The sequence below is a fragment of the Hyla sarda genome, chromosome 11 (assembly GCF_029499605.1).
Source record: "Hyla sarda isolate aHylSar1 chromosome 11, aHylSar1.hap1, whole genome shotgun sequence".
NCBI classification, from domain to species: domain Eukaryota; kingdom Metazoa; phylum Chordata; class Amphibia; order Anura; family Hylidae; genus Hyla; species Hyla sarda.
This window is the reverse complement of record NC_079199.1, coordinates 96399467-96427389: the sequence shown is the minus strand read 5'-3', so window position 1 is coordinate 96427389 and position 27923 is coordinate 96399467. Positions and strand designations below refer to the sequence as shown.

The following is a 27923-nucleotide window of genomic DNA, read 5'->3' as shown; positions in this document are numbered from 1 at the left end:
AGAGAATAAGTACTATATGACAACATATTAAAGCTAAACAGAGAACCTTAAATCAGTAACATTATACATACTAACACTACTAACCTCTCTTTCCAAGTAAGATTTTAAGGACTCCGTTTCATTTAACAGTGTAACGCTGCATTTTCCCCTAAGAATTGAGAAAATGACGACATTCATTTACAAATATACAAAAACTTCACAAGCATTGTTACAAATTTTGTATTAAATTCTACAATATTGGATGGCACAAAGTTAATGACCGATATGGCTAATGCTAAAAAGTGACCCCCGACCTACGATGGCCCCGACATACGATCATTTCAACACACGATGGCCTCTCAGAGGCCATGTTGAAGGCAGCATCAACATACAATGCTTTTGTATGTCGGGGCCATCGCATAAACGGCTATCCGGCAGCGCAGACTGCTTCAGTTGTCACCGGATAGCCGTTTACGGTGCCCCGTGTGGTCCGCTGACAATCACTTACCTGTCCTCGGGGGTCCGGCGCATCCTCTTCGGGATCCCCTGCATCGTCGGCGCTCTCAGTCGTCATCACGTCGCTGCGCACGCCGTCCCATCATCCAATAGGAGCGGCGTGCATAGCGACGTGATGGCGGCGGCGGAGAGAGAGGATGCTGGGGAAGCAGAGGCCTTGCCGGAGCGCCGGGGACACGGCGACAGCGATGGAGGGCAACATCCAGGGCGGCAGTGACTAGCGGTGACCGTCTGGCGCGGTGGGGACACGCGAGTATAACCTCCAATACCAGTGGTATTCAACATGGGGACCTCCAGATGTTGCAAAACTACAACTCCCAGCATGCCCGGACAGCCTTTTTGCTGTCCGGGCATGCTGGGTGTTGCAGTTTTGCAACATCTGGAGGTCCGCAGGTTGTAGACCACTGTCCTATACTTTACATTGCACGGATCCCTCAACATACGACGGTTTCAACAAACGATGGTCCATTTGGAACAGATTACCATCTTATGTTGAGGGACCACTGTTTAGGAAAGCGCAATTACAATTTATTGTCTCCAAACAGGATTGGTCATAATCATATGATCAGTGGTGGTCCCTTCTTCCCCTGTTGCAACAGAGCAGTGGTTAAGCATGCGCACTACCGCTCAATCCACTAACTAGGGGAGGGTCAACAATAGCAGATTATGGCACTTGCCTATCTCAGTCAGCCCCATTGAGAGGAGATGGAGTGGCAGCCTGCATGCTTAATTGCTGCACTGTTCACACAAGGATGCCCTGTGTATACTGCTTCTACATTAGCCACAAAGAGCCTTATAAAAGATGCATACAATTTATAAACTTTGCACTGTTAGCAAAAAAAAAAAAAAAAAAAAAATTATATTATATTATATTATATTATATTATATATTATATATTATATATTATATATTATATTATATTATATTATATATATATATATATATAAATAAATAAATAATATATATATATATATATATATATATATATATATATATATATATATATATATATATATATATATATATATATTTTATATAAAATTATATAATCAAGGGTAGATGGTTGCACCTTAGTGCAAAGAAGCCAGTCAGCATTATTAAGGGCAGTGCATAATAGGTGTGTTAATTTTTCCTACCATGTGTTACTTTGTAGGAATTGAGCCATCTAAATAGACAGGAAACTTTTTATACCAAAAAAAAAAAAAAAAATAATAAATAATAAAAAAAAAAGGGACAAAAATGGTACTGATAAAAACTTCAGATCACGGCACAAAAAAATGAGCCCTTATAAATCCCCATACGCGGAAAAATAAAAAGTTATATGGGTCAGAAGATGACATTTTTAAACACTAATTTGTGTGCAAGTAGCTATTTTAGTACAATAAAATCTAACCAATATAAATTGGGTATCCTTGCGACCGTATGAACCTACAGAATAAATATAAAAGGTGTAAATTTTACCAAAAACTGCACTGCGTAGAAACGGAAGCTGCTAAGAATTCCAAAATGGCTTTTATTTTCAATTTTGCCCCGCAAAAAATTTGTTTCCGGTTTCGCCGTAGATTTTGTGGTGAAATTATTAATGGTATTACAAAGTAAAAATTGTTGGCGCAAAGAACAAGCCCTCATATGGGTCTGTAGGCGGAAAATTTGAAGTGTTATGATTTTTTAAAAGGTGAGGAGGAAAAAACAAAAGTGCAAAAGTGAAAAATTGTTAAAGAGGGAAGGGGTTAAATATGCCTGCAGAGCAACATAAAACAGAGCGTCATGACTAGTTACAGCTTGGGCTCCACCCTGATGTCTACATTTGCATACACATGCGCCAGATAAAAGTGTTTTTTTTTTTTTTGTTTGTTTTTTTTCAGGAATTAGGACAACTTAATTCCTGCAACAAACACAAATTTGAATACATTATTAGAACAAAGAAGAAGAAAGCAAAAGCAAGCTTGCTGCAAAATGAAAATATTCACGAGGCACTACAAAGTTCCGGAAGCACAGTTGTAGAGACCAAGCCATTACTCTGTGTCATCCCATGATTAAGAACCCTATGGTTCGAAGAGCGTCTGAGTAGGTTGAGTTTTTTTTTTATTAACAACTATTATAGCAGCGTCCCTTTTTTGCATTAGATCTTATTTAACATTGGATAGCAAGAATGATCCATTAATGGGCTACAGCGCGACAACAGCATTCATAACATTTACTTCCGAACGCTGGCCAGTGGAGTACCCCTTTAAGCCTTCTTATATACACTATGTCAGTGAATAGTCTTCCTCACCTTATGTGTGTGGCCGGTAAGGACTCCAGCTGCCGAGATAGAAACAGCTCTCTGTGCCGTAACTGGTGCTTTAATTTTTCAGGTAAATCCACCATTTCGGGATTTTCCATTTCTTCCTCCATTTCCCCTGAAATAAATAAATACATTAACAACTTATGATTCCAGCAACTGTGCATTAAGAAAAAGAAATTCTCTCATTTAACAGTTAAGTTTTTACGGTTACAAAAAGGTACAAAATATATTTTAATTTAGTTTCGGTACTTTTAACGAACAAGGATGTGTATACACATCCTTGTGCCGTTAACGCGGTATGGTGTGGGCTCCCGACTCAAGCCATTCATACCGGCCAGCCCCCAGTTGATTCTTGTAGCTGAGGGCCGGCGTTAGTAGCCGACATGCGGCCAGCTATTAACCCTTTAGATCGCCACTGTAAAGCTGACAGCAGTGTCTAAAATGTACCTTTTAACTGCTCCTTGGTAGCCAGTGGGGTGGATCACCCCGCCGCAGCAAGATCCAGGGGGGGGGGGGGGGGCGGGGACTATCCACTTCTGAGGTAGCCAGAGGGCTTACCTCTGCTCCTGTGTCGGCTGCTTAGGCTCCGACAATGATAAAGCCAGGCAGGACAAGGCGTTATCAATCGAGCGCAGAGCACACAGATCCACAGATCCATGTGGTTCTATGGAACCACATTGATCTGTATGAGGAAACAAACAATTCCTCTTAAAAGTCCCCTAAGGGGAATAAAAGTGTAAAAAAAATAAATAAAAAAATCCCAAATTCCATATAACCATAATAAAAAACAACATATGTGGTATCGCCGCATGCGTAAATGTCCGAACTATAAAAATAAGGGGAGGTTAATAAAACCGCATGGTCAATGGCGTACACTTAAAAAAAAAAAATTATAATAATTACAAAGTCCAAAATTGCGTATTTTGGTCACATTGTATACCCTAAAAAAGAATTTATAAAAATTGATCAAAAAAGTCTGAACAATCATGGTACCAATAAAACTTCAGATCACAGCGCAAAAAGATTAGCCCTCATACCACCCCCGTATACGGAAAAAAATTATAGGGGTCAGAAGAGGACAAATTTTAAACATACTAATTTTGGTGCAAGTAGTTATAATTTTTTTAAGTCGTAAAATAAAGAAAACCTATATAAATTGGATATCATTGTAACTGCATGGACCTACAGAATAAAGATATGGTGTCATTTTTACCAAAAAGTGCACTGGGTAGAATCGGAAGCCCCCCAAAAATGACAAAATGGCATTTTTTTTCCAATTTTGCCCCACAAATTTTCTTTCTGGGTTCACTGTGAATTTTGTTGTGAAATGATTGATGTCATTACAAAGTACAATTGGTGGCGCAAAAAATAAGCCCTCAGATGAGTCTGTAGGTGCAAAATTGAAACAGTTAGGATTTTTAGAAGGTGATGAGGAATAAAATGAAAGTGCAAAAACGGAAAAACCAGTGGTCCTTAAGGGGTTAAAGCGGACCTTGTGAAGAGATTGTGTTCTAAAGTGTTTATTTTTGCAGATAATACTAAGCTCTGCAAAGTGGTTAACACAATAGAGGACAATGCACTGTATAAAGTAGATAACACAATAAAGGACAGTGCATTGCGTATAATAGATAAACACAATAAAAAGGACAGTGCTCCGGTACACATGGGTCTGAATAGGTTGTAGGTTTGAGCTGAGAAAAACCCAGGCTAAAAATTCAGGTACAGTCATGGACGTTAATGTTGCCACCCCTGAAATTTTTCTAGAATATTTAAGTATTTCTCACAGAAAAGGATTGCAGTAAACCATGTTTTGCTATTCACATGTTTATGTTGTGAGTATTGGAACTAAACCAAGAGGAGGAAATAAGCAAATTGGACATAATGTCGCACCAAATGCCAAAAATGGGCTGGACAAAATTATTGCCCCCCTTGAAAATTGTGGAAAAATTTGATTGTTTCAAGCATGTGATGCTCCTTTAAACTCACCTGGGGCAAGTAACAGGTGTGGGCAATATAAAAGTCACACCTGAAAGCAGATAAAAAGGAAAAGTTCACTTAGTCTTTGCATTGTGTGTCTGTGTGTGCCACACTAAGCATGGACAACAGAAAGAGGAGAAGAGAACTGTCTGAGGACTAGAGAACAGAAATTGTGGAAAAATATCAACAATCTCAAGGTTACAAGTCCATCTCCAGAGATCTAGATTTGCTTTTGTCCATAGTGCGCAACATCAAGAAGTTTGCAACCCATGGCACTGTAGCTGATCTCCCTGGGCGTGAAAAAATTTATGAAAAGGTGATAGTTTCGATGGTGGATAAGCAGCCCCAAACAAGTTCCGAAGATATTCAAGCTGCCCTGCAGGCTCAGGGAGCATCAGTGTCAGTGCGAACCATCCATCAACATTTAAATTAAATGCTATGGCAGGAGACTAAGGAGGACCCCACTGCTGACTCGAGAGACATTAAAAAGCAAGACTACATTTTGCCAAAATGAACTTGAGTAAGGCAAAATCCTTCTGGGAAAACATTTTGTGAACAGATGAAACCAAGATATGAGCTTTTTGATAAAGCACATCATTCTACTGTTTACCAAAAACGGAATGAGGCCTACAAAGAAAATAACACAGTCCCTACAGTGAAATATGGTGGAGGGTCAATGATGTTTTGGGTTGTTTTGCTGCCTCTGGCACTGGGTGCCTTGAATGTGTGCAAGGCATCATGAAATCTGAGGATTACCAAAGGATTTGGGGGTCGCACTGTACAGCCTAGTGTCAGAAAGCTGGGATCTTGGGTCTTCCAGCAGGACAATGACCCCATACATACATCAAAAAGCCCCCAGAAATGGATGACAACAAAGTGCTGGAGAGTTCTGAAGTGGCAGCAATGAATCCAGATCTAAATCCCATTGATCACCTGTGGAGAGATCTTAAAATTGCTGTTGAGAAAAGGCGCCTTCCAATAAGAGACCTGGAGCAGTTTGTAAAGGAAGAGTGGTCCAACATTCCGACTGAGAGGTGTAAGAAGCTTATTGATGGTTATAGGAAGCCACTGATTTCAGTTGTATTTTACAAAGGTTGTGCAAACAAATATTAAGTTAAGGGTGCCAATAATTTTGTCCAGCCCATTTTTGGAGTTTGGTGACATTATGTCCAATTTGCTTTTTTTTCCCCCCCTCCTTTTTTTGGTTTAGTTCCAATACACACAAAGGGAATAAACATGTGTATAGCAAAACATGTGTTACTGCAATCCTTTTCTGTGAGAATGACTTCATTTTCTAGAAAAATTTCAGGGGTGCCAAGATTTATACATGACTATTTCTAAAAGCGTACCTGGCAGATAGGACAAAAATAATTAACATGTTATTCAGTACCTAATCCTGAACTTATACATATCCTATAAATATACCTCTTCATTAGCTCACATTGTTAGAAATCCTCTCAGGGTAAGGGGGGAGTGTCCCAACTTTTGGTGGTGGTAGATTATTGGTGTGGTGGGAGGGGGCGTGTCCCTCCCTTGTGGTGATGGGAGGCGATTGGTGTGTCTGCTCATGCAGCCTTGTCCACGACTCATTGACAAGCCTGATGCTGCTGCAGGACTGGTAAGTGTCTCAGCATGTATGGGGACCTCCAGTGGTGGGATTTTCAGGGGCAGTTTTCTTTATTAAACATTCAAAAAAAATAATTAAACAACCATATTATGAAAAAGGTCTTAACATTTTTCATTAGGAACAACATATAGAAAATGTTTGGATCTAACATTGCCCATTTAAAATAGGAAAACACTGGTGACAACTGACATGGAAAAGAACTTTTAGCAAATAGGAGTTTTAGTGGATCGTAAATATAACTGTAGTGACCAGTCTCAGGCAGCTGCTGCCAAGGCAAATATATCATTTATAAATATCGTATTTTTCAGCCTATAAGACAACTTTTTAACCCAGTAAAAAGTTCTCATAAGTCGGGGGTCGTCCTATACGCCGGTATGGATTATCCATACCCCGGGCGTCCCGGCTGAGATTAACTTCCCCCGTCACATCCGGTACATTACTGTGTCCCGAAAGAACTATTCAGGACACAAGGACGTCCCGGTTACCTTTGTGCGGCACCGCGTTAACTTTGAAAACGCAGGGGCCGACTGGAGGTAGTGCATGCAGGGGAGTCCCTGACGTCCTGTGCGTGCGCCCATAGTAACAGCAGAGCGGAGCAGCGAGGACGCATGGGCATGGTAAATTACCAGCATGTCATTTTCAGTGCAACAACCACCACTCCTCCGGTCCGGGGACCTACTGCTATGGCCTATAGGCCATAGCAGTAGATCGTGACCCTGGGCCGGAGGTCGGAGCACTGAAGTGGGGCAGTACACAGACAGCCTCCAGCCATCCACTGAATATGGGAGAAAAATAAATCCTGGCACCAACGGCTTAGATGCAAATAAAGGATTTATTTGTAATATAGCATATAACATACACGTTACAAGACGCGCTTCGGCTATTACAGCCTCTCTCAATCGTAATTCGTACGTAAATTGTAATTCGTAGAAAGGCTGTAATAGCCGAAGCGCATCTTGTAACGTGTATGTAAAATGCTATATTTTACATACAACTACACCCAGGGGGAACTGTACTGCCAACATAATGTGGGAGACTACAACCTAATGTGGGGGAACAACACTGCCAACCTTATGTGGGGGGGGGGGGGGGGAACTATGCTGCCTACCTAGTGTGGTAGAGCGGTAGAGGGGTAGTCTTATACGGAGAGTATATCTCAAACTCTATATTTTAACTCAAAAAGTTGGGGGGGGGGGGGGGGGGGTCTTCTACACCAGAAAATACGGTAATGTGTGGCTTCAAAAGGGGGTTTAGATTGGCACGACAAGGAAATAATTCTACCACAGGTCAGACCACACATAGAATACTGTGTACAGTACTGGGCACCAGTGTACAAGAAAGATCTAGTGAAGCTGGATAGGGTTCAAAAGACGGGCAACCAGAATAATACGGGGAATGGGAGGACTAGAGTACCCAGAAAGATTATCAGAATTAGGGTTATTTTTTAGTTTAGAAAGAAAAAAAAAAAAGAGAGAAAAAAAAGGCTTGGGGCAACCTAATTATGTATAAATATATCAGGGGGCCGTACAGAGATCTCTCCCGTGATCTAATACCCAGGACTGTATCTATAACAAGGGGGCATCCTCTACGTCTAGAGGAAAGAAGGTTTCTACACAAGTAGACGGGGGTTCTTTACAGTAAGAGCAGCGAGACTATGGAATTCTCTGCCAGAGGAAGTGGTAATGGTGAACTTAGAGTCTAGGAGGGGCCTGGATACATTGCTGGAGAGTAATAACAGGTTATAGTCAATAGATTATGAAGGTGGGACAGTGATCAAAAGGATTTATTCCGATTGCCAGATTTGGAGTCAAGAAGGAATTTTTACTCTAAAATGAGAAAAATTTGCCTCCCCCACATTGTGTTTTCTAATTCTTCTGGTTCAATACCATAAAAAGGTACCAGGTGGAACTGGATGGATGTATGTCTTAGTGCTGGCCGGTATGACCAAAAATGTGTATCACAGTATTTTTAAAACTTATGGCGGTTCCACGGTATTTTACAGTATTTTTTTTCCCACTCCTTTCCCCATAAACCCCCCCCCCCTTGAATTAATTATCAGCCGCAATGCGCTGGGGAACTAATCATATATGACCCGCAGGCGCTGCTCAGCTTTTCCTCCCCCCAACGAATGAACTATGAGCTGCAGCGCTGTCCCCACATCAGGGGACTAATCATGTTACCCGCAGGCGCTGCTCTGCTTCTCCCCCTGCAGGCGCTGAAAGCCAGTGGGCCGCAGGCGCTGCAGAACGTCTAATCAGAAGTTCTGCAGTGCCCGAGGCCCACTGGCTTTCAGCGCTTGCAGGGGGAGGTGACAGCTTCCGTCCTCTGAAGAGAAGTCCTGCGCCCGCGGCTCACAACTCATTCCTTTCCAGCGCCGCAGCTCACAGGAGGAGAAGGAGAGCAGCGCCTGCGGGTAACATGATTAGTCCCCCAATGTGGGGACAGCGCTGCGGCTGATCAATGAAGGAGGGGCCCGATTGGTATAGGGAAAAATTCATATCTTACAGAAAGAAAAAAAAAAAAAACACACACACACACACACACACACACACACACCGGCATTCGGTATGAACCAGTATACCGCCCAGCACTTATATATGTCTCTTTCAACCTTACAAACTATATCTTATCAAAGAAAATTGCATTTTCCCTTATACACTTTCCTGCTCACTTACTCCCTCACTAAACCTTCAGTTAACACTAAACAACAGCTCAAGTCTGTCTTGAGAGGACGTGGACTTACTGAAGGATCAGTTACATGCTGCCCAAAACAAGTCAATGGACAAGAAATGGGGAAGAATGGTAGCGAATAGCAGAATACTAGAGGCAGACAGAGATACTGCGGAGAGACTACATCAACTTGAGGTGACTGTCATCTCACCACAGTGTTCGATTTACAGCTTACACTACTCGGTGCTGCACTGTTTTATTTTTTATTTTTTTCAGCGCCCCCTCCATTCATGTCTATGGGAGGGGGCGTTTCGACTGACAAGTCCCCCTCACATAGACATGAATGAAGGGGGTGTGGCCGTGATGTCACAACCACTGCCACAGGAACCTGCCGTTTGTTTAGAATACCGGGTGATGTGGGAGATTGCGGGGGCCCTAGCAGTGGGACCCCCGCAATCAGACATCTTATCCCCCATCCTTTGGATAGGGGATAAGATGTCTGGCAGCGGAGTACCCCTTTAAACCCAGTCCACACAGAGCAGAAACTACTCACAAAACTGCAGTGAATTCATTATGGACTTCACGCCTGCTACATTGTCAAATCTCATGTACTCTTATTCGGATTTGCAGAAAATCCACAGTGAACTTGCAATAGGTTGATTACGTTTTTAACCATTTAACTGGGGGGGGGGGGGTCAAGGGCTGTAGGATGGCAAGTGTAAATAAAATACTGGGAACTTAGTACATGTACAGATTAAGTAGAGTATGGCATTAAGCTGTCTATTTGGACATCATACATATCTGTTACTAATACAGCTTTGTTTTACATTTAACCATGCTGCAATGAAAGTGAAGTGAATGGTTCCTGCTTTATACAATTCGGGAAAGAATTTACATGAAATGGCAGGAAAAGTAAAGTTTACGTGTGGCTCTGATGAACAGGACAGATAATGCAGCATAAATACATTTTTCTCTTTTACTGATCATATAGATATACAGTTAGAAGATATCTGGCGTATATACTGCCTTAGTCTTTGTACAGCCCGGAAGAAGGAGTTATCTTCTAGAAAGCAGAAACTGTCAGATGTGTGACCCTACAACCCAAAAGACGGCAACACACATAAAACACAGATATGCTGGTGCTTTAATCTATCCTGTGTGATGTGCAGCGCATGAAGCATCCAATCATTACAGAAGAAATACTACTCTATATAAAAAAAATATATAAAAAAACATTAAAAGGGGTATATCCAATGGAATATATATATATTTTTTTTTTTTTAAATGAACTGATGCCATAAAGTTATAACAGATCTGTAAATTAAAGTAAAAATGAGGCAAGAAAAGTGAGAGCACACTAAAGGCAAACTTCACCTGGACTGGAATGCGGCTTGGTCCCGGTACCTAACTGCGACTCCTGCGGGGTGCGCACACACACACACACACAAGCATGAAGTATCAACGATAATGAATAAAGAAATACGTAGGTGCACTCACCGCTCGTCGGAGACAGCTGCTGCGTGGTGGGGTCCGCTTCACGGGGAGCTGGATCTCAGCATCAGCGCAGGAAGTGTGTCGCTCGGAGGCTCCGAGCGGAAGACTTCCTACGCCGATGCTGAGATCCAGCTCCCCGTGAAGCGTACCCCGCCACGCAGCAGCTGTCTCCGACGAGCAGTGAGTGCACCTACGTATTTCTTTATTCATTATCGTAGATCTGTAAATTACTTCTATTCCAAAAAAAAAAAAAAATCTTCATCCTTCCAGTACTTATTAGCGGCTGTATACTTCAGAGGAAATTATTTTCTTTTTGGATTTCTTTTCTGTCAGGACCACAGTGCTCTCTGCTGACCCCTCTGTCCATGTCAGGAACTGTCCAAAGCAGGAGAAAATCCCGATAGACATATGTTGCTCTGGATAGTTCCTAAAAAGGACACAGGTGTCAGCAGAGAGCACTGTGGTCAAACAGAAAAGAAATCCAAAAAGAAAAAGAATTTATTCTGTAGTATACAGCCGCTAATAAGTACTGGAAGGATTAAGATTTTTTTAATAGAAGTAATTTACAAATCTGTTTAACTTTCTGGCATCAGTTGACTTAAAAAATAAATAAAAAATTTAAAATAAAAAGTTTTCCATCGGAGTACCCCTTTAAACCATAAGTTTGGACCAACCAAGAAACAATTTTTATATCTTTTAAAGTTCTTTAAAGGGGTACTCCGGGGAACTAAAACCATAGCCCATTCTTTCCCTCTCACCAACCTATGTATTAGTCTAAATATCATTCATTATCTATATAGAGTCGTTTCCCTCTTTCAGCTGTCACTTACATGCAGGGAGTAAGAGAAAGACGTCATTATCAGATCCACCTCGTCTTTGTGTAAAGCCCTCACCGAGACTAACCCCCACCCCCCTGGAAGACAAATACCATGTGATATCTGTCTTGTCTGGCTTCACAGCCACACCCCTTCCCTCCCTGTGTGAGGATCTTGTCAGGAGAAAAACAGCCCAGTGTCTCCTCAGCACACAACGCTGCTCTTGGCATGCTGTAGATTTAATCACTGACTGCTGCCATTCAGAGTACAGCATGATTTATTGCTTTATTGCATGGGGGGGGGAAGATAGTTTGAAAGAAAGAGACTTGTACAGTGTGTGCTGCTGCTGACAACACAGCATGCACACAGATAGTAAAAGCAATTGGCTGGCAGCCATTACACAGAGTCACATTGACTGCTAGAAGTTGTAGCCTGGGCTGCAAGCAAAGAAAAAGAATATTCAGGAGACAACAGGGGCCACAGGAGCTGACAATATCACAGGGCGACAGGTATTGCTGGCGGCTTTGGGGCATTTTTATTTTTGTTTTCTTAACTTCCGACGCAGCCCTTTAAAATAAAAAAAACAGTCTTGGTACCAATGTTCCCCTTTGAAGGATTGCCACAGAATTTCTGTACAGATTGTGCACAGAAAATCCAAAGCAAGTACAGTACAAGACATGAGCATAGGGGTGATCATGACCCCAATAAAAATGACAAAACACATGCAGATTTGTGTGGCTCCGCAGCAAACCATGTTTCTATTTAAGGACTGAGCAACTTTAAGTATACATGCAAAGTTTTTTGTCTGTATTTTACTCAGCTAAAACTAGAAGTTGGTCCAAAACACAGTAAAGGCGCAAATCTTTGCATTGTCATTAGTTTTTATTCCCACTCTTTATTCAATTTACAATGACCTCAAATTCTGGCCAAAATACTGCCATGTGAATAAGGCCTGACAGATCCTGGATTACAGCCTTACACCAATAAAGGGGTACTCCAGCATTTAAAAACATCCTCTATTCACAGGGTCAGACCCCCACGATCTCCAGAATAGGGCCTCACATAGCACATGCTCCAGGCACGCTCTATAGGAGTGCCGAAGATAAACAAGCGCTGTACTCTGGTATCTCCTGGGCTTGTACAGAGATTTGATGGAGCATGTACAAATTCTAAGATTTAGAGCTGTGTTTCCCAAGCAGGGTGCCTCCAGCTGTTGCAAAACTACAACTCCCAGCATGCCCAGACAGCCGCTGGCTGTCTGGGCATGCTGGGAGTTGTAGTTTTGCAACAGCTGGAGGCACCCTGCTTGGGAAACACTGATTTAGAGAGTCTTGTTCTGGAGATAATGGTTGGGTCTAAAAGGTTGGACCTCCTGCAGTCAAAAACTGGATGGATTTAGTTGCACGTTTGTCGCCCTACATAATGTTACATGTGACAGCATCCTGACTAGAGATGAGCGAACTTACAGTAAATTCGATTCGTCACAAACTTCTCGGCTCGGCAGTTGATGACTTTTCCTGCATAAGTTAGTTCAGCTTTCAGGTGCTCCGGTGGGCTGGAAAAGGTGGATACAGTCCTAGGAGACTCTTTCCTAGGACTGTATCCACTTTTTCCAGCCCACCGGAGCACTTGAAGGCTGAACTAATTTACGCAGGATAAGTCATCAACTGCCGAGCCGAGAAGTTTGTGACGAATCGAATTTACTGTAAGTTCGCTCATCTCTAATACTGACCATTTGGACCATACTCTGCAGCCCCCGGCTGTTCTCAGTAGCCGGGGGCCGCCGCTAATAGCCAGCATGCGGCGATCGCCGCGGCTGGCTATTAACCCTTTAGATGGCCGCTGTCAAAAGCTGACAGTGGCGTCTAAAGGGGCCTGTGAATGCTCCCTGGTGGGCTAGTGGGGTGGATCCCCCCCCCCCCCCCCGCAGTGCGATCGCGGGCGGGCGGTCCACAGTGCAGGTAGCCAGAGGGCTTACCTCTGCTTCCTGCTGTCCCGCTCTGTCATCGATAGAGCCTAGTCCAGCCAGGATCTATCAATGGATCGCAGAGCACAAAGATCAATTGAGTTCAATAGAACTCTATTAATCTGTATGAGGAATATAATGATTCCTCCTAAAAGTCTAATAAAGTGTGTTAAATAAAAAAAATTTAAGTTTTAATAAAAGTAAAATAAAAAAAAATAAAAAAAAACACACACCTTAACCCCTTCCAAGTTAAAAGTTAAAATTACCCCCCTTTTCCTATATAAAACCATGCAAACATAATAAAAATAAACATTTAGTATCGCTGCGTGCGTAATTGTACGGTCTATTAAAATATAACATTATGTATTCCATTCGGTAAATGTAAAGAAAAAAAAAAATACCAAACCACAGAATTGCAATTTTTATTATATCCTAGAAAAAAAAAAATTAAAAAAGTGATTAAAAAGTCAGATCAATACCAAAATGGTACTGATACAAAGAACTGATTATGGCGCAAAAATTTGCCCTCATACAGCCTGGTATGCTGGAAAAAAAAAAAAAAAAACTACAAGTTCAGAATTTTTTTTACATTTGTAAAACATGACGTAAACTATAAAAATCTGGTATTACTGTAATCAGGCAGCCTAAAGTGTGAAACTAACATGTTATCTGACCACAAGGTAAATGGCGTAGAAAAGAAAACCACCAAATCTGCAAAATTATTTTTTACTATTTCAATTTCACTTCACCTTATACATATATTTTGGTTCGGAGAATAGGTTATTGAAAAAAAAAAAAAAAAAAAGGTATAATTATAGTAGGTATTTATGGCTATTATAGGGCGAGGAGGAAAAAATTCGAGCGTAAAAGCGAAAATTGGCCCAGACAAGTGGATCGTCATGAGGGACAAGTAGATTTTGCTCCATTTTAGTCCTGTCGACAAGTAGTTGTTTATAAAATTTCCACACCCCTTATTACCCATTGAAAGTTTTTTCAAAATTTGTTTAGAATGGTGGCAGCAGAGATTATATAAATATATACAGTGGGGATCAAAAGTTTGGACACCCCAGGTAAAAATTTGTATTAATGTGCATAAAGAAGCCAAGGAAAGATGGAAAAATCTCCAAAAGGCATCAGATTACAGATTAGACATTCTTATAATATGTCAACAAAAGTTATATTTTATTTCCATCATTTACACTTTCAAAATAACAGAAGACAAAAAAAATGGTGTCTGCAAAAGTTTGGGTTAATATCTTGTACTGCCCCCTTTGGCAAGTATCACAGCTTGTAAACGCTTTTTGTAGCCAGCCAAGAGTCTTCCAATTCTTGTTTGAGGTATCTTTGCCCATTCTTCCTTACAAAAGTCTTCCAGTTCTTTGAGATTTCTGGGCTGTCTGTCACGCACTGCTCTTTTAAGGTCTATCCATAGATTTTCAATTATGTTGAGGTCAGGAGATTGTGAAGGCCATGGCAAAACCTTCAGTTTACGCCTATTGATGTAATCCCCCCCCCCAGGATTTCGAGGTGTGTTTAGGATCATTATCCATTTGTAGAAGCCATCCTCTCTTTAACTTCAGCTTTTTCACAGATGGCATCAAGTTAGCATCCAAAATTTGCTGAGATCTTATGGAATCCATTTTTCCTTCTACTCGTGAGATGTTCCCTGTTCCACTGGCTGAAAGACAACCCCAAAGCATGATTGATCCACCCCCATGCTTAACAGTTGGACAGAGGTTATTTTCATTAAATTCTACTCCAAACGTACCTTTGCTCATGCCGGCAAAAAGATATATTTTAACCTCATCGGTCCACAGAACTTGTTTCCAAAATGCATCAGGCTTGTCTATATGTTCATTTGCAAAGTTCAAACGCTGATTTTTGTGGTGAGGACGTAGAAGAGGTTTTCTTCTGATGACTCTTCCATGAAGACCATATTTGTACAAGTATCTCTTTATAGTGGAATAGTGTACCACAACCCCAGTGTCTGCCAGATCTTTCTGGAGGGATTGTGCAGTCAAACGTGGGTTTTGAATAGTTTCTCTCACAATCCTGCGAGCTGATCTGTCTGATATTTTTCTTGGTCTTCCAGACCTTGCTTTAACTTCCACTGTTCCTGATGACTGCCATTTCTTAATTACATTCTGAACAGAGGATATTGACATCTGAAAACGTTTTGCTATCTTCTTATACCCTTCAGCTTTGTGAGCGTCAACTATTTTCAGTTTCAGATTTCTAGACCACTGCTTAGAAGAACCCATGGTGCTGATTGTTGGGGCAAGGTCAGATGAGTCGGGGCATTTAAAACCTTTGAGATTGACTTCACCTGGTCTTCCCAGATGATTGAGAACAATCCATGACACTAGCACGTCTCAGCTTTGCAAAGAGGCAGTGCATGCTATAAATTCTGCAGGGCGCCCAAACTTTTGCAGATGCCATTTTTTTTGTTTTCTGTTATTTTGAAAGTGTAAATGATGGAAATAAAATCTAACTTTAGTTGACATATTATAAGAATGTCTAATCTGTAATTTGATGCCTTTTGAAGATTTTTCCATCTTTCCTTGGCACATTATGCACATTAATATAATTTTTTTACCTGGGGTGCCCAAACTTTTGATCCCCACTGTATGTGTGTGTGTATATGTATGTGTATGTATGTGTGTGTGTGTGTGTGTGTGTGTACATACGTATGTATGTGTATGTACGTGTGTGTAATAGTAATATATATTTTTTTATAGTTAGTGTCAGTTTACACTACAATTGGACAGTTTTTTTTATTTTTAAATGCAGATAGATATTTATTAGGGCTGCACGATATGGGGAAAATGTGCGATTGCGATTTTGGGCCTAAATATTGCGATTTCGATATGCGATGCGATATAATAAAAACATGGTGAAATCCCCCCCCATTTCATGTCCAATCACCTCCATTTCACATCTACCTACCTATTTTATGCCCACCGCCTATTTCACCTCTCCCCCTTGTCACATTCCATACCTACCTACATTTACAAAAACAAATAACCCTTCCAATTGTAGTGTAAACGGACACTGGACACTCTACAAATGCCATATTTATAACTGTAGCTCAGGCTTTCTTAGACTGCCCAGTCAAGGTGAGCCAACTATTGGTGGGCTTAAAATAAGTTTTAAGGATTTAAAAGGGGTTGTGCGCTGCCCTGCAGTTCGGAGCTCCGCTCACAGCGTCCGGAAGTTCATTACTCCGAACGCTGTGTGTGGGCTTCCGTGTTCGCGGCTGCCGGGCACGACGTCTCGCCCGCCCCCTCGTGACGTCTCGCCCGCCCCCTCGTGACGTCTCGCCCGCCCCCTCGTGACGTCTCGCCCGCCCCCTCGTGACGTCTCGCCCGCCCCCTCGTGACGTCTCGCCCGCCCCCTCAACGAAAGTCTATGGGAAGGGGGCGCGACGTCACGAGGGGGCGGGCGAGACGTCAAGAAGGGGCCGGGCGTGGCGTCACGCGTGGCGGCCGCGAACACAGGAGCCCGCACACAGCGTTCGGAGTAATGAACTTCCGGACGCTGTGAGTGGAGCTCCGAACTGCAGGGCAGCGCACAACCCCTTTAAAGGAATTTGTGCAAGAATTTTGGCACACAGTCTTAAGTCGGGCCCATTTTACTGAATCCAGGCCCATTTCAACCACGGCCATGCCCTTTTTCCAAAACTCATAGTAAATATGGTGCAAGCCGGGGAGGTGGGGTGGGTGGACATATACCGTGAAAGGTTTCCACATACTAGACAGTACTCATGTCACACATTGGGACATCATGCGCTGTCCAGAATCGACCTGGCGTGTGGTAACTCGCTACTTATGTCTCAGGTCACCGCGATCTCCTACGAGCCGCGTGCTATATCTGACCATTCTCCCCTATTGCTTGATGTCTCCATGGTCGGTTCTGGCACATCGCGTAGATGGAAGATCCACCCCTTTTGGTTGGATCAGATTGGCCCTAATGATAGAATCCCTGATCAACTTCAGGTATTTCTTGAGGCTAATACCCCCGAGGGGTCCCCGGCACTGGTGTGGGAAACGTTGAAAGCCTATCTGAGGGGGTGCTTACGCTCTACTATTTCATTCATCAAGAGATCTACAGTTAGGAGGGAGGAGGAATTGGCTCAGAGTTGTGCACAATTGGAAGCTCGTTATGTGGCGGACCCGTCGGAGGCTAATGAGATCTTGTGGCTACGGGAGGGGCGACAATATATGTTGCACCTCCACGAAAAGGCCAAAAGGAAATTATTCTTCACCAAACAGTTTTATTTTGAGCACGGGAACCAATCTAGTAAGTTACTGGCTCATATAGTCAGACAAAACTCCTCTGTTGCTCCTATTCTTAAACTCCGGGCCTCGGATGGGTCCGTCATGTTGGGTAATGATGAGCTATTACAATGTTTCTCTACGTTTTATTCTACTTTATATACTTCGCAGGTGCAGTATGATGTTGCTGAGTTGGCTGCCTACCTGGACGGCATTGATTTTCCTAAATTATCGGCTGAAGATAGGGACTTTTTAGATGCTCCTCTCACTTTATTGGAGTTGCAAGAAGCTTTGGCAGACATGGCCAGGGGTAAGTCTCCGGGCCCTGACGGCCTCCCTTTGGAGGTTTACTTGAAGTACAGTGACGTACTCCTGCCTCCTCTGCTAGCTATGTATGAAAGAGCCTTTACTGATGGGGTCCTGCCTGATTCCTTATATGAGGCGACGATTGTTGTCCTCCTAAAACCTGATAAAGATCCTATGGAGTGCGGTTCCTACAGGCCTATCTCCTTATTGAACCTTGATTATAAACTACTAACTAAAGCCCTGGCCAATAGACTGAATCGGGTTGTATTGTCGCTTGTGCATCATGATCAATCCGGTTTTATGCCGGGCAAATCCACTTCGGATAATATCCGTCGTGTCCAAACTGCCGTCCAGGTGGGTGGTGTTATGGGAGGGGACTGGGCCGTGGCGTCACTCGATGCAGCTAAGGCCTTTGACTCGATTGAGTGGGGATACCTCTTAGAAGTGCTTTGTAGGTTTGGCTTTGGTCACAATTTTAGGTCCTGGGTCTCCCTCCTCTACAGGTGTCCGCGGGCCCAGGTCCTGGTGAATGGTGTGTGTTCTCCCCTATTTCACCTAGGTCGGGGTACGCGTCAGGGGTGCCCCCTGTCCCCGCTTCTGTTTGCGGTGGCGGTGGAGCCCCTTGCTTTGCGTATACGTCAGGATCCTGGTTTCCGGGGCATGTCTGTGGGAGGTAGGGAGGACCGCATAGGCCTTTATGCCGATGATATGGTTCTCTTTGTATCTGACCCCACTACAATGATCCCCTATGCGATCGACCTGATGGATCGTTTCGGATTTTTTTCGGGACTGTTCATTAATTGGTCCAAATCGGCGGTCATGCCTCTACTGCCTAGAGCGTGGCCCCCGACGTTGGGTGGTCTCCCGGTTGTCACTACATTTAAATATTTGGGGGTATATATCAATAGGGATCCCGTGCTAGATCTTGAGGTCAATGTTCTCTCCCTCCTGCCCTACATTAAATCTAAGTTTAGGATATGGGCCCAGCTGCCACTGTCCGTCTCTGGACGTATTAATCTTATCAAACTTATTATTCTCCCCAAATGCTTGTATACCCTAGAACATGCTTCGGTTCCTGTCCCTAAATCCTTTTTTGATTCTGTACATTCCCTTCTGTCTCCGTTTATTTGGGGACCTAGCAGACCTAAGATTAGTCTCACAATTCTCCAGCGTCCCAAGCTGGAGGCGGGTATGTCCCTTCCTGATTTTTATTTGTATTACCTGGCGGGGCAGTTGAGATATATTAGACATTGGGTTCTGGGAGACTCCATGCCCGACTCTGAACAATGCCTGGATAGGTTCGTCCCCTCAGTGTCTCCCCGGATGCTCTTAGAAAGCCCTACTCTAGGGGGTCGTGCTTATCTACCTTTACATAAGCTGGCTGTAAAAGTGTGGCGGGCCGCTAAGTCAGTATATGGATATGCTGATATCCCGTCTGATACCCCTCTATGGCACAACCCCTTTCTCATCCATGTGGGTGAGACTCTAGACTCTGTTTTTTGGATGAATGCTGGTGTGCTCACTCTGGGCGATGTGTATAGGGATAATGTTTTGTGTTCCTTCGAGCAATTGCAATCAGAATATGATTTACCCCGACACTGCTTCTTTAAATACCTACAGCTCCGTCATGCATTGTCAACACAGTTCCCTGCTGGACGTGCACCCATATCGGCATTCCCTCTTATTGGTGTTTTAAAATCGCAGGGTCCTAGGGGACTGGTGTCCATCCTATATGCGCACCTCATTCAGGCCAAGAACTCCCGTTACCGGTTGCCAGCTGTCCGACACTGGGAATCTCATATTCCCAATTTGACTAAAGATGATTGGGAGGAGATGCTTTCCTCACATATGATGGTGTCTCCTTCTGCTAATAATAAACTGATTCAACTAAATATTATACATTATAGTTACATCACCCCCATTCGTTTGCATAGAATGGGTCGTTCTGACTCGGACGCCTGCCATCGATGTGGTGCGGCTAAAGCGGATTTCTGGCATCTTATCTGGGCTTGCCCTGATATAAGATCCTTCTGGCAGGATGTCCTTGGTCTTCTTGCCACATTTATCCAACCTTCCCCGGGGTGTGATCCTCTGATTTGTTTATTTGGAGTTCTGGATGAGGAAGTGTGGCCACATTACGTGCGCACTTTACTGCGAGAATCCTTATTTTTTGCTAGGAAGGCGATTGCCCTCAAATGGATGGACCCCGGCCCGCCTTCCCTGTCTCAGTGGAAAGCTTTGGTTAATGCTATGATACCCTTCTCCCATCTTGTTTATAAGAATAGAAAATGCCCTGGTAAATTTCTTTCTGTGTGGGGTCCCTGGTGCTCCTCACCATTGACCCAATGTTCATACTCTGCATCCCCTGAGGGGACTTAGGGTCATGACTGCCCTTCCCTTTCTAGATGTGGTTGTATATACCCCTTTGATTTATGTGTGTTAAGATGTTGTGCTGGATGTGCGTACTCCCTCCCCTCTGTGGACGCATGGGTCTGCTTTAACATTAGAAACATTATGCTTGGTACTCGTGACTAGATGTGGCGATATCTGCTGAATTCTACACTACGGCCTCTATTCAATATTATTTTGCCGATTTTATATTACATACCATCCCCCTTTTCTTTTCTTTTCCTTTTTTTTCGTTCACCTTGTTCACCCTCTTTTTGTGTTAAGGTTTCTCAACTGGTTGTTCTTGGTTTTCCTCAGACTGTGTCCTCAATGCACTGATTACTGCCGGATCTTTATATGATATTATGTCGTTTACATCCTGCTTACTTGTACATGTTCTCAGTGCCTTTTTTTAATTGTGTACTCCGCTTTATACCATTTTGCTCTGTGAGGCGAGTTGTCTGATGTTTGTTTAATCTTCAATAAAACGTATTTAAAAAAAAAAAAATATGGTGCAAGCCATACAAGGCAGGTTTTTGCACAAATTGCACCAGAATTCTCTAACATTTGCACTTGTGTTTTTTTGCCCCAAAATTTTTTACAACGGTAACAAATTATGCTGTATAAATATAATGTACTTACTTGCATGTTTGTCAGCTAAAGAAATAAGGGTGCTGGATATATCTCTCCTTCTATAGAAACAGACGACCTTTGCTTCCACGTTTCCATTGGCAGTCTGTAGAGGAAAGGATAAATCAGAAAAAGGTACAAATGGCAAAAACAACAATACAAATACAAGAAGGCCCCCTTCTCTGTGCCTGGTGACATCTTTGGCTTCTTCTAATGCAGTGTTTTATGGCAGATACGCCAGTGTTTCCCAAGCGCAGTCCTCAAGTCCTCCCAACACATGTTTTTCAGGACTTCCTTAGTCTGTGAAAAACTAAACAAATCCTGAAAACATGACCTGTTGGGAGGACTTGAGGATGGCGCTTGGGAAACATTTTTCTATATGAACTACACGGCATTACTGCAAACAAACGCTACAAGTTATCTCATATAAGCAACTATAAAGCTTAAAGGGGTACTCCGGTGAAAACCTTTTTTCTTCTAAATCAACTGGTGGCAGAAAGTTAAACATATTTGTAAATTACCGTATTTATCGGCGTATAACACGCACTTTTTAGGCTAAAATTTTTAGCCTAAAGTCTGTGTGCGTGTTATACGCCGATACACCCCCAGGAAAGGCAGGGGGAGAGAGGCCGTCGCTGCCCGCTTCTCTCCCCCTGCCTTTCCTGGGGTCTAGAGCGCTGCTGTCGGCCCTTCTCACCCCCTGGCTATCGGCGCCGCTGCCCGTTCTGTCCCCCTGACTATCGGTGACGGCGCCGATAGCCAGGGGGAGAGAAGGGGCAGCGGCACCCATTGCCGGCGCCGCTGCCCCGTTGCCTCCCCCCATCCCCGGTGGCATAATTACCTGAGTCGGGTCCGCGCTGCTGCAGGCCTCCGGCGTGCGTCCCCGGCGTCGTTGCTATGCGCTGAACGGCGCAACGCCGGGGACGCACGGCGGAGGCCTGCAGCAGCGCGGACCCGACTCAGGTAATTATGCCACCGGGGATGGGGGGAGGCAACGGGGCAGCGGCGCGGGCAATGGGTGCCGCTGCCCCTTCTCTCCCCCTGGCTGTCGGCGCCGCTTCTCTCCCCCTGGCTATCGGCGCCGGCACCGATAGTCAGGGGGACAGAATGGGCAGCGGCGCCGATAGCCAGGGGGTGAGAATGGCCGGCAGCAGGGCTCTAGACCCCAGGAAAGGCAGGGGGAGAGAAGCGGGCAGCGACGGCCTCTCTCCCCCTGCCTTTCCTGGGGCTGTATCGGAGTATACACGCACCCTCATTTTACCATGGATATTAGGGTAAAAAACTTTTTTTACCCAAATATCCTTGGTAAAATGAGGGTGCGTGTTATAGGCCGGTGCGTGGTATACCCCGATAAATACGGTACTTCTATTAGAAAATCTTAATCCTTCCTGTACTTAGCTGCTGAATACTACAGAGGAAATTCTTTTCGGAATGCTCTCTAACAACATCACGAGCACAGTTCTCTCTGCTGACGTTATTATAATAATAATAATAACTCTTTATTTAATTGTTGTCCTTAGTGGGATTTGAACCCAAGTCCCCAGCACTGCAAGGCAGCAGTGCTAACCACTGAGCCACCATGCTGCCCTTCTCATACATCTGCTATGCACGGTTGCTAAAATGGACAGAAATGTCAGCAGAGAGCACTGTGCTCGTGATGTCATCAGTGTTCCAAAAAGAAAGGAATTTCCTCTGTAGCATTCAGCAGCTAATAAGTACTGGAAGGATTAAGATTTTTTAATAGAAGTAATTTACAAAATATGTTTAACTTTCTGCCACCAGTTGATTTAAAAGAAAAAAGGTTTTCACCGGAGTACCCCTTTATCACCCAGTAATAAGTGGGTCAATGTTATATGAACTCAATTCTGATAGGACGCAGAGACAAGTTATTGTTATGGATTGAAGCACCAGGGACCACTGACCTCTGGATGGGAAAAAAAATATAAAAAATAATGCAATAATGCAATGATGTTTAAAATAGATCTGCAATAAAGGCCAAATATGACCCATGTGTTCTCCAATTAGAGGACAGAACCAAAGCAGCATCATAAACCTATTTTTCTAGAAACCAGTTCTGTTTCCAGCATCTGATCTCAACTTACAAGCCCCTAAAACAGTGTTTTCCAGCCAGGGTGCCTCCAGCTGTTGCAAAACTACAACTCCCAGCATGCCCGGACAGCCGTTGGCTGTCCGGGCATGCTGGGAGTTGTAGTTTTGCAACAGCTGGAGGCACCCTGGTTGGGAAACGCTGCCCTAAAAGAGCACAGAGGGATCATCAAATTTTGCAACCAAACATAGTGGGGATGAGCAGTGAGTGGTGCAAGAGAACTACGACCGCTTCTTAAAGGGTACCTTTCATGAAAAAAACTTTTGATATATGATAGATTAATGTATGCAGAATAAGTTTCCAATAGCATGTTATTAAAAATTATGCATCTTTCTATTTAATTTTCCACGTTGAAAAAATGACCACTAGGGGTCTCCCTACCAGTCCTTTTTTATAGATTTCAGACTCATGCTGGAGTCCTAAATCTCAGACTGCAGCCAGGACACAGACAAACTCCCTGGCAGGGAGCAGTGCTGAGTTTGTCTGTGTCCCGGCTGCAGTCTGAGATTTAGGACTCCAGCATGAGTCTGAAATCTATAAAAAAAGGACTGGTAGGGAGACCCCTAGTGGTCATTTTTTCAACGTGGAAAATTAGATTGAAAGATGCAAAATTTTTAATAACATGCTATTGGAAAGTTATTCTGCATACATTAATCTATAATATATCAAAAGTTTTTTTTCATGAAAGGTACCCTTTAAGAAGCATTTCCTAGGACTTGAATAGTGATGGCGTAGACTCAATAGCTATGCCCGGCATTACACGTAGCTCTTTCCTGTTCACTTGAATGTGACCAAGCTGTGGTAAGCTGCAGTACAAGGCATAGACACTACAAGATATTCAATTTGGGGGGGGGGGGTCGGGGGGGGGTCATACATTGCAACCGGAATGATCTGATCTTGATGGCCAAGTAATACTGCCGACAGCCCCAAGTCTAAACAGTATAAGGCCATGTTCACATGTCGGAATTTCCGTGCCAAATTCTGCATTGAAATGCTCTGCTGAGTAGATTCCACTGAAGCAGAGTCCCGTTGAATTTAATGGGATTCTGCTGCGCTGTGCAAACTGTGGAATTTGAGTGTCAGATGTTTCCAGAAAACAGAAATTCCATTTTCCCCGTGTTCTCCCGAAGAATGAACAAGTCTATGAGACGGCGCATTCCAACGCGGTCCTAGCGCCGGCAGATGGATTCCGGGCGTGTGACATTCCGGGCGTGTGAAACATAGCCAAAAACAACTAAATGCTATGCAAAATACTTCCCCAGCTGCATACTGCACAGAAGGCAACAATTATATGTACACCGAAATAAACCAGCTACCGAAAAACAACCCCAACAGAGAAGCCTGCCCAGCACTATAATGTCATGGGCACAGCTGATTCCATTACACGGCCACGGTCTCTCTCGGTCTCTATCTCTCTATCTCTCTCTATCTCAACTGGCTCCAGAAAGTTAAACAGATTTGTAAATTACTTCTATTAAAAAATCTTAATCCTTTCAGTACTTATGAGCTTCTGAAGTTGAGTTCTTTTCTGTCTAAGTGCTCTCTGATGACACATGTCTCGGGAACCGCCCAGTTTAGAAGAGGCTTGTTATGGGGATTTTCTTCTAAACTGGGTGGTTCCCGAGACAGGTGTCATCAGAGAGCACTTAGACAGAAAAGAACAACCTTAAAGGGCTACTCCGGTCCTTAGACATCTTATCCCCTATCCAATGGATAGGGGATAAGATGCCTGATCGCTGGAGTCCCGCCGCTGGGGACCCCCGTGATCTTGCACGCGGCACCCCGATAGCTGTCACGCCCCCCTCCCGTAGGCTTGCATTGAGGGAGGCGGAGCGTAACAGCGGGGCGGAGGGGACGTCACACGGGGGCGGAGGCATGACGTCACACGCCGCCCGCCCTGTAGTCGCCGGTAATCATTCCCGGAGCGAACACGCTCCGGGGACTGATTACAAACGGGGTGCCGCGTGCATGAGATCCCGGGGGTCCCCAGCAGCGGGACTCCCCCGATCAGGCATCTTATCCCCTATCCTTTGTATAGGGGATAAGATGTCTAAGCACCGGAGTACCCCTTTAACTTCAGAAGCTCATAAGTACTGAAAGGATTAAGATTTTTTAATAGAAGTAATTTACAAATCTGTTTAACTTTCTGGAGCCAGTTGAGATATATAAATAAGTTTTTTCCTGGAATACCCCTTTAAGAACTGATCAGTGACCTCTGCTGTGCATTACACTGCGGGCACCACCAGGCAACTCTCCCATAGAAATACATTATATTATAGACTGTTACATTTCCAGGTAATCGTATGGTTTGTATATGTATTTAAAACCTATGAATTGAAAATTCTGCTCTTAAAAATAGGTATTCCAGGAAAAAAAAAAATAAACACATTTTTATATCAACTGGCTCCAGAAAGTTAAACAGATTTGTAAATTATAGAGATGAGCGAATTTACAGTAAATTCGATTCGTTACGAACTTCTCGGCTCGGCAGTTGATGACTTTTCCTGCATAAATGAGTTCAGCTTTCAGGTGCTCCGGTGGACTGGAAAAGGTGGATACAGTCCTAGGAGACTCTTTCCTAGGACTGTATCCACCTTTTCCAGCCCACGGGAGCACCTGAAAGCTGAACTCATTTATGCAGGATAAGTCATCAACTGCCGAGCCGAGAAGTTCGTGACGAATCGAATTTACTGTAAATTTGCACATCTCTAGTAAATTACTTCAATTGAAAAAAATCTTAATCCTTCCAATAATTATCAGCTGCTGAAGTTGAGTTGTTCTCTTCTGTCTGACAACAGTGCTCTCTGCTGACACCTCTGCTTGTCTCGGGAACTGCACACAGTAGAAGAGGTTTGCTATGGGGATTTGCTTCTACTCTGGACAGTTCCCGAGACACGTGTCATCAGAGAGCACTTAGACAGAAAAGAACAACTCAATCCTTTCAGTACTTATGAGCTGCTGAAGTTAAGATTTTTTTAATAGAAGTAATTTACAAATCTGTTTAACTTTCTGGAGCCAGTTGATTAAAGTGAGAATTGTGGTAGGGAAAGCCGCTGGGGGTCTTCAAGGCAGAGAAATATTTGTCATGTATTAGACATGAAATTAATCTGCCATTAATTACAATGGGAAACCTCACTGTAGCTAATATGGCGCGGATTACTAAAAGAAATGTTACTACCCAAAGAAGAATTGACAACATAAAGCCACACATGGGTTAGTCTTACTGAATGGTGCTACTCAGTGGCACAAGCTGCAAATCCTCAAAAGATATTTCTATGGAAAAATATCTATTGGAATATATTCACTAACAGTCCTCCGTATAAACTAAGGTATTCATTTATGAAGTGCAAGAAGAGCAGAGTAAATATGAAGTACCATAAACAACAAAAAGCGCAGGAAGTACCATAAACAACAAAAAGCAAGAAGTGCAGGAAGTACAATAGACAACAAAAGCAAGAAATTGTGGGATAGCCAGGTGGCTCTTGTTGGTACTCCTAATCAGCATGAGCTTTAAAAATATTTAAAGGGGTACTCCGGTGAAAACCTTTTTTCTTTTAAAATCAACTGGTGGCAGAAAGTTAAACATATTTGTAAATTACTTCTATTAAAAAATCTTAATCCTTCCTGTAGTTATTAGCTGCTGAATACTACAGAGGAAATTCTTTTCTTTTTGGAATGCTCTCTGATGACATCACGAGCACAGTTCTCTCTGCTGATGTTATTTTAATAATAACGCTTTATTTATTGTTGTCCTTAGTGGGATTTGAACCCAAGTCCCCAGCACTGCAAGGCAGCAGTGCTAACCACTGAGCCACCATGGTGCCCTTAGCATACATCTGCTATGCATGGTTGCTAAAATGGACAGAGATGTCAGCAGAGAGCACTGTGCTCGTGATGTCATCAGTGTTCCAAAAATAAAGGTATTTCCTCTGTAGCATTCAGCAGCTAATAAGTACTGGAAGGATTAAGATTTTTTAATAGAAGTAATTTACAAATATGTTTAACTTTCTGCCACCGGTTGATGTAAAAGAAAAAAGGTTTTCACCGGAGTACCCCTTTAATTCACTTTGGAGTTCCGAATGCTTAGAGCCAGCGTCTGGAGCTTGTGACATCATAGCCCCGCCCCTCATGACATCACACCACGCCCCCTCAAAGCAAGTCTATGGGAGGGGGCGTGATGGTTGTCACGCCCCCTCGCATAGACTTGCATTGAGGGGGCATGGCGTGACATTATGAGGGGAGGGGAACTCATGTCAAAGGGGAGAGGAAGGACTTCGTTACCCAAGACTTGATTTCTATATGTGAGCCATGGGCCCCAAATTCTTTCAAAGACATATAGGAGTCAGCTCTTCTACTCTACTTATATTATTGAGTTTTTCTTAAAATTGGGATTCTTTGGGAGGTGCGAGTTGGAGCCAATGAATAGGTACGAGAACCTTGGCTGCTGCCAGCATCTGGGTAGGAAGAAGTAGTTATGAGGGTCTCGGGATGGAAAGCGGTAGTGAGAACTATCAGTTCCATACAGAGGGAAGCTGTGATTTGACAAACTACAGTGACCCCCCCCCCCCCCCCCCCCCCGACCTAAGATGGCCCCGACATGCGATCATTTCAACATACGATGGCCTCTCAAGAGGCAGCATCAACATACGATGCTTTTGTATGTCGGGGCCTTCGCATAAACGGCTATCCTGCAGCGCAGACTGCTTCAGCTGCCACCGGATAGCCGTTTACAGTGCCCCGTGTGGTCCGCTGACGATCACTTACCTGTCCTCGGCGCTCCGGCGCGTCCTCTTCAGGATCCCCTGCATGGTCGGCGCTCTCCATCGTCGTCATCACGTCGCTGCGCACGCCGTCCAGTCATCCAATAGGAGCGGCGTGCGTAACAAC

The 27923-nt window shown here is 43.6% G+C and overlaps 1 protein-coding gene across 7 annotated transcripts in view; it reads right to left on the bottom strand.

Moving 5' to 3' along the window:
* The window catches only part of MTA1 (metastasis associated 1), a 156626-nt gene that overhangs the window by 106304 nt on the left and 22399 nt on the right, over window positions 1–27923 (bottom strand). For all 7 annotated transcript variants that reach the window (XM_056545504.1, XM_056545502.1, XM_056545497.1 and 4 more), the window contains exons 3-5: window positions 20942–21035; window positions 2771–2897; window positions 85–148 (exon numbers count right to left, since the gene is read on the bottom strand). In XM_056545504.1, coding sequence (XP_056401479.1) covers window positions 85–148; window positions 2771–2897; window positions 20942–21035 — 285 coding nt within the window. The remainder of the gene's footprint in view (window positions 1–84; window positions 149–2770; window positions 2898–20941; window positions 21036–27923) is intronic.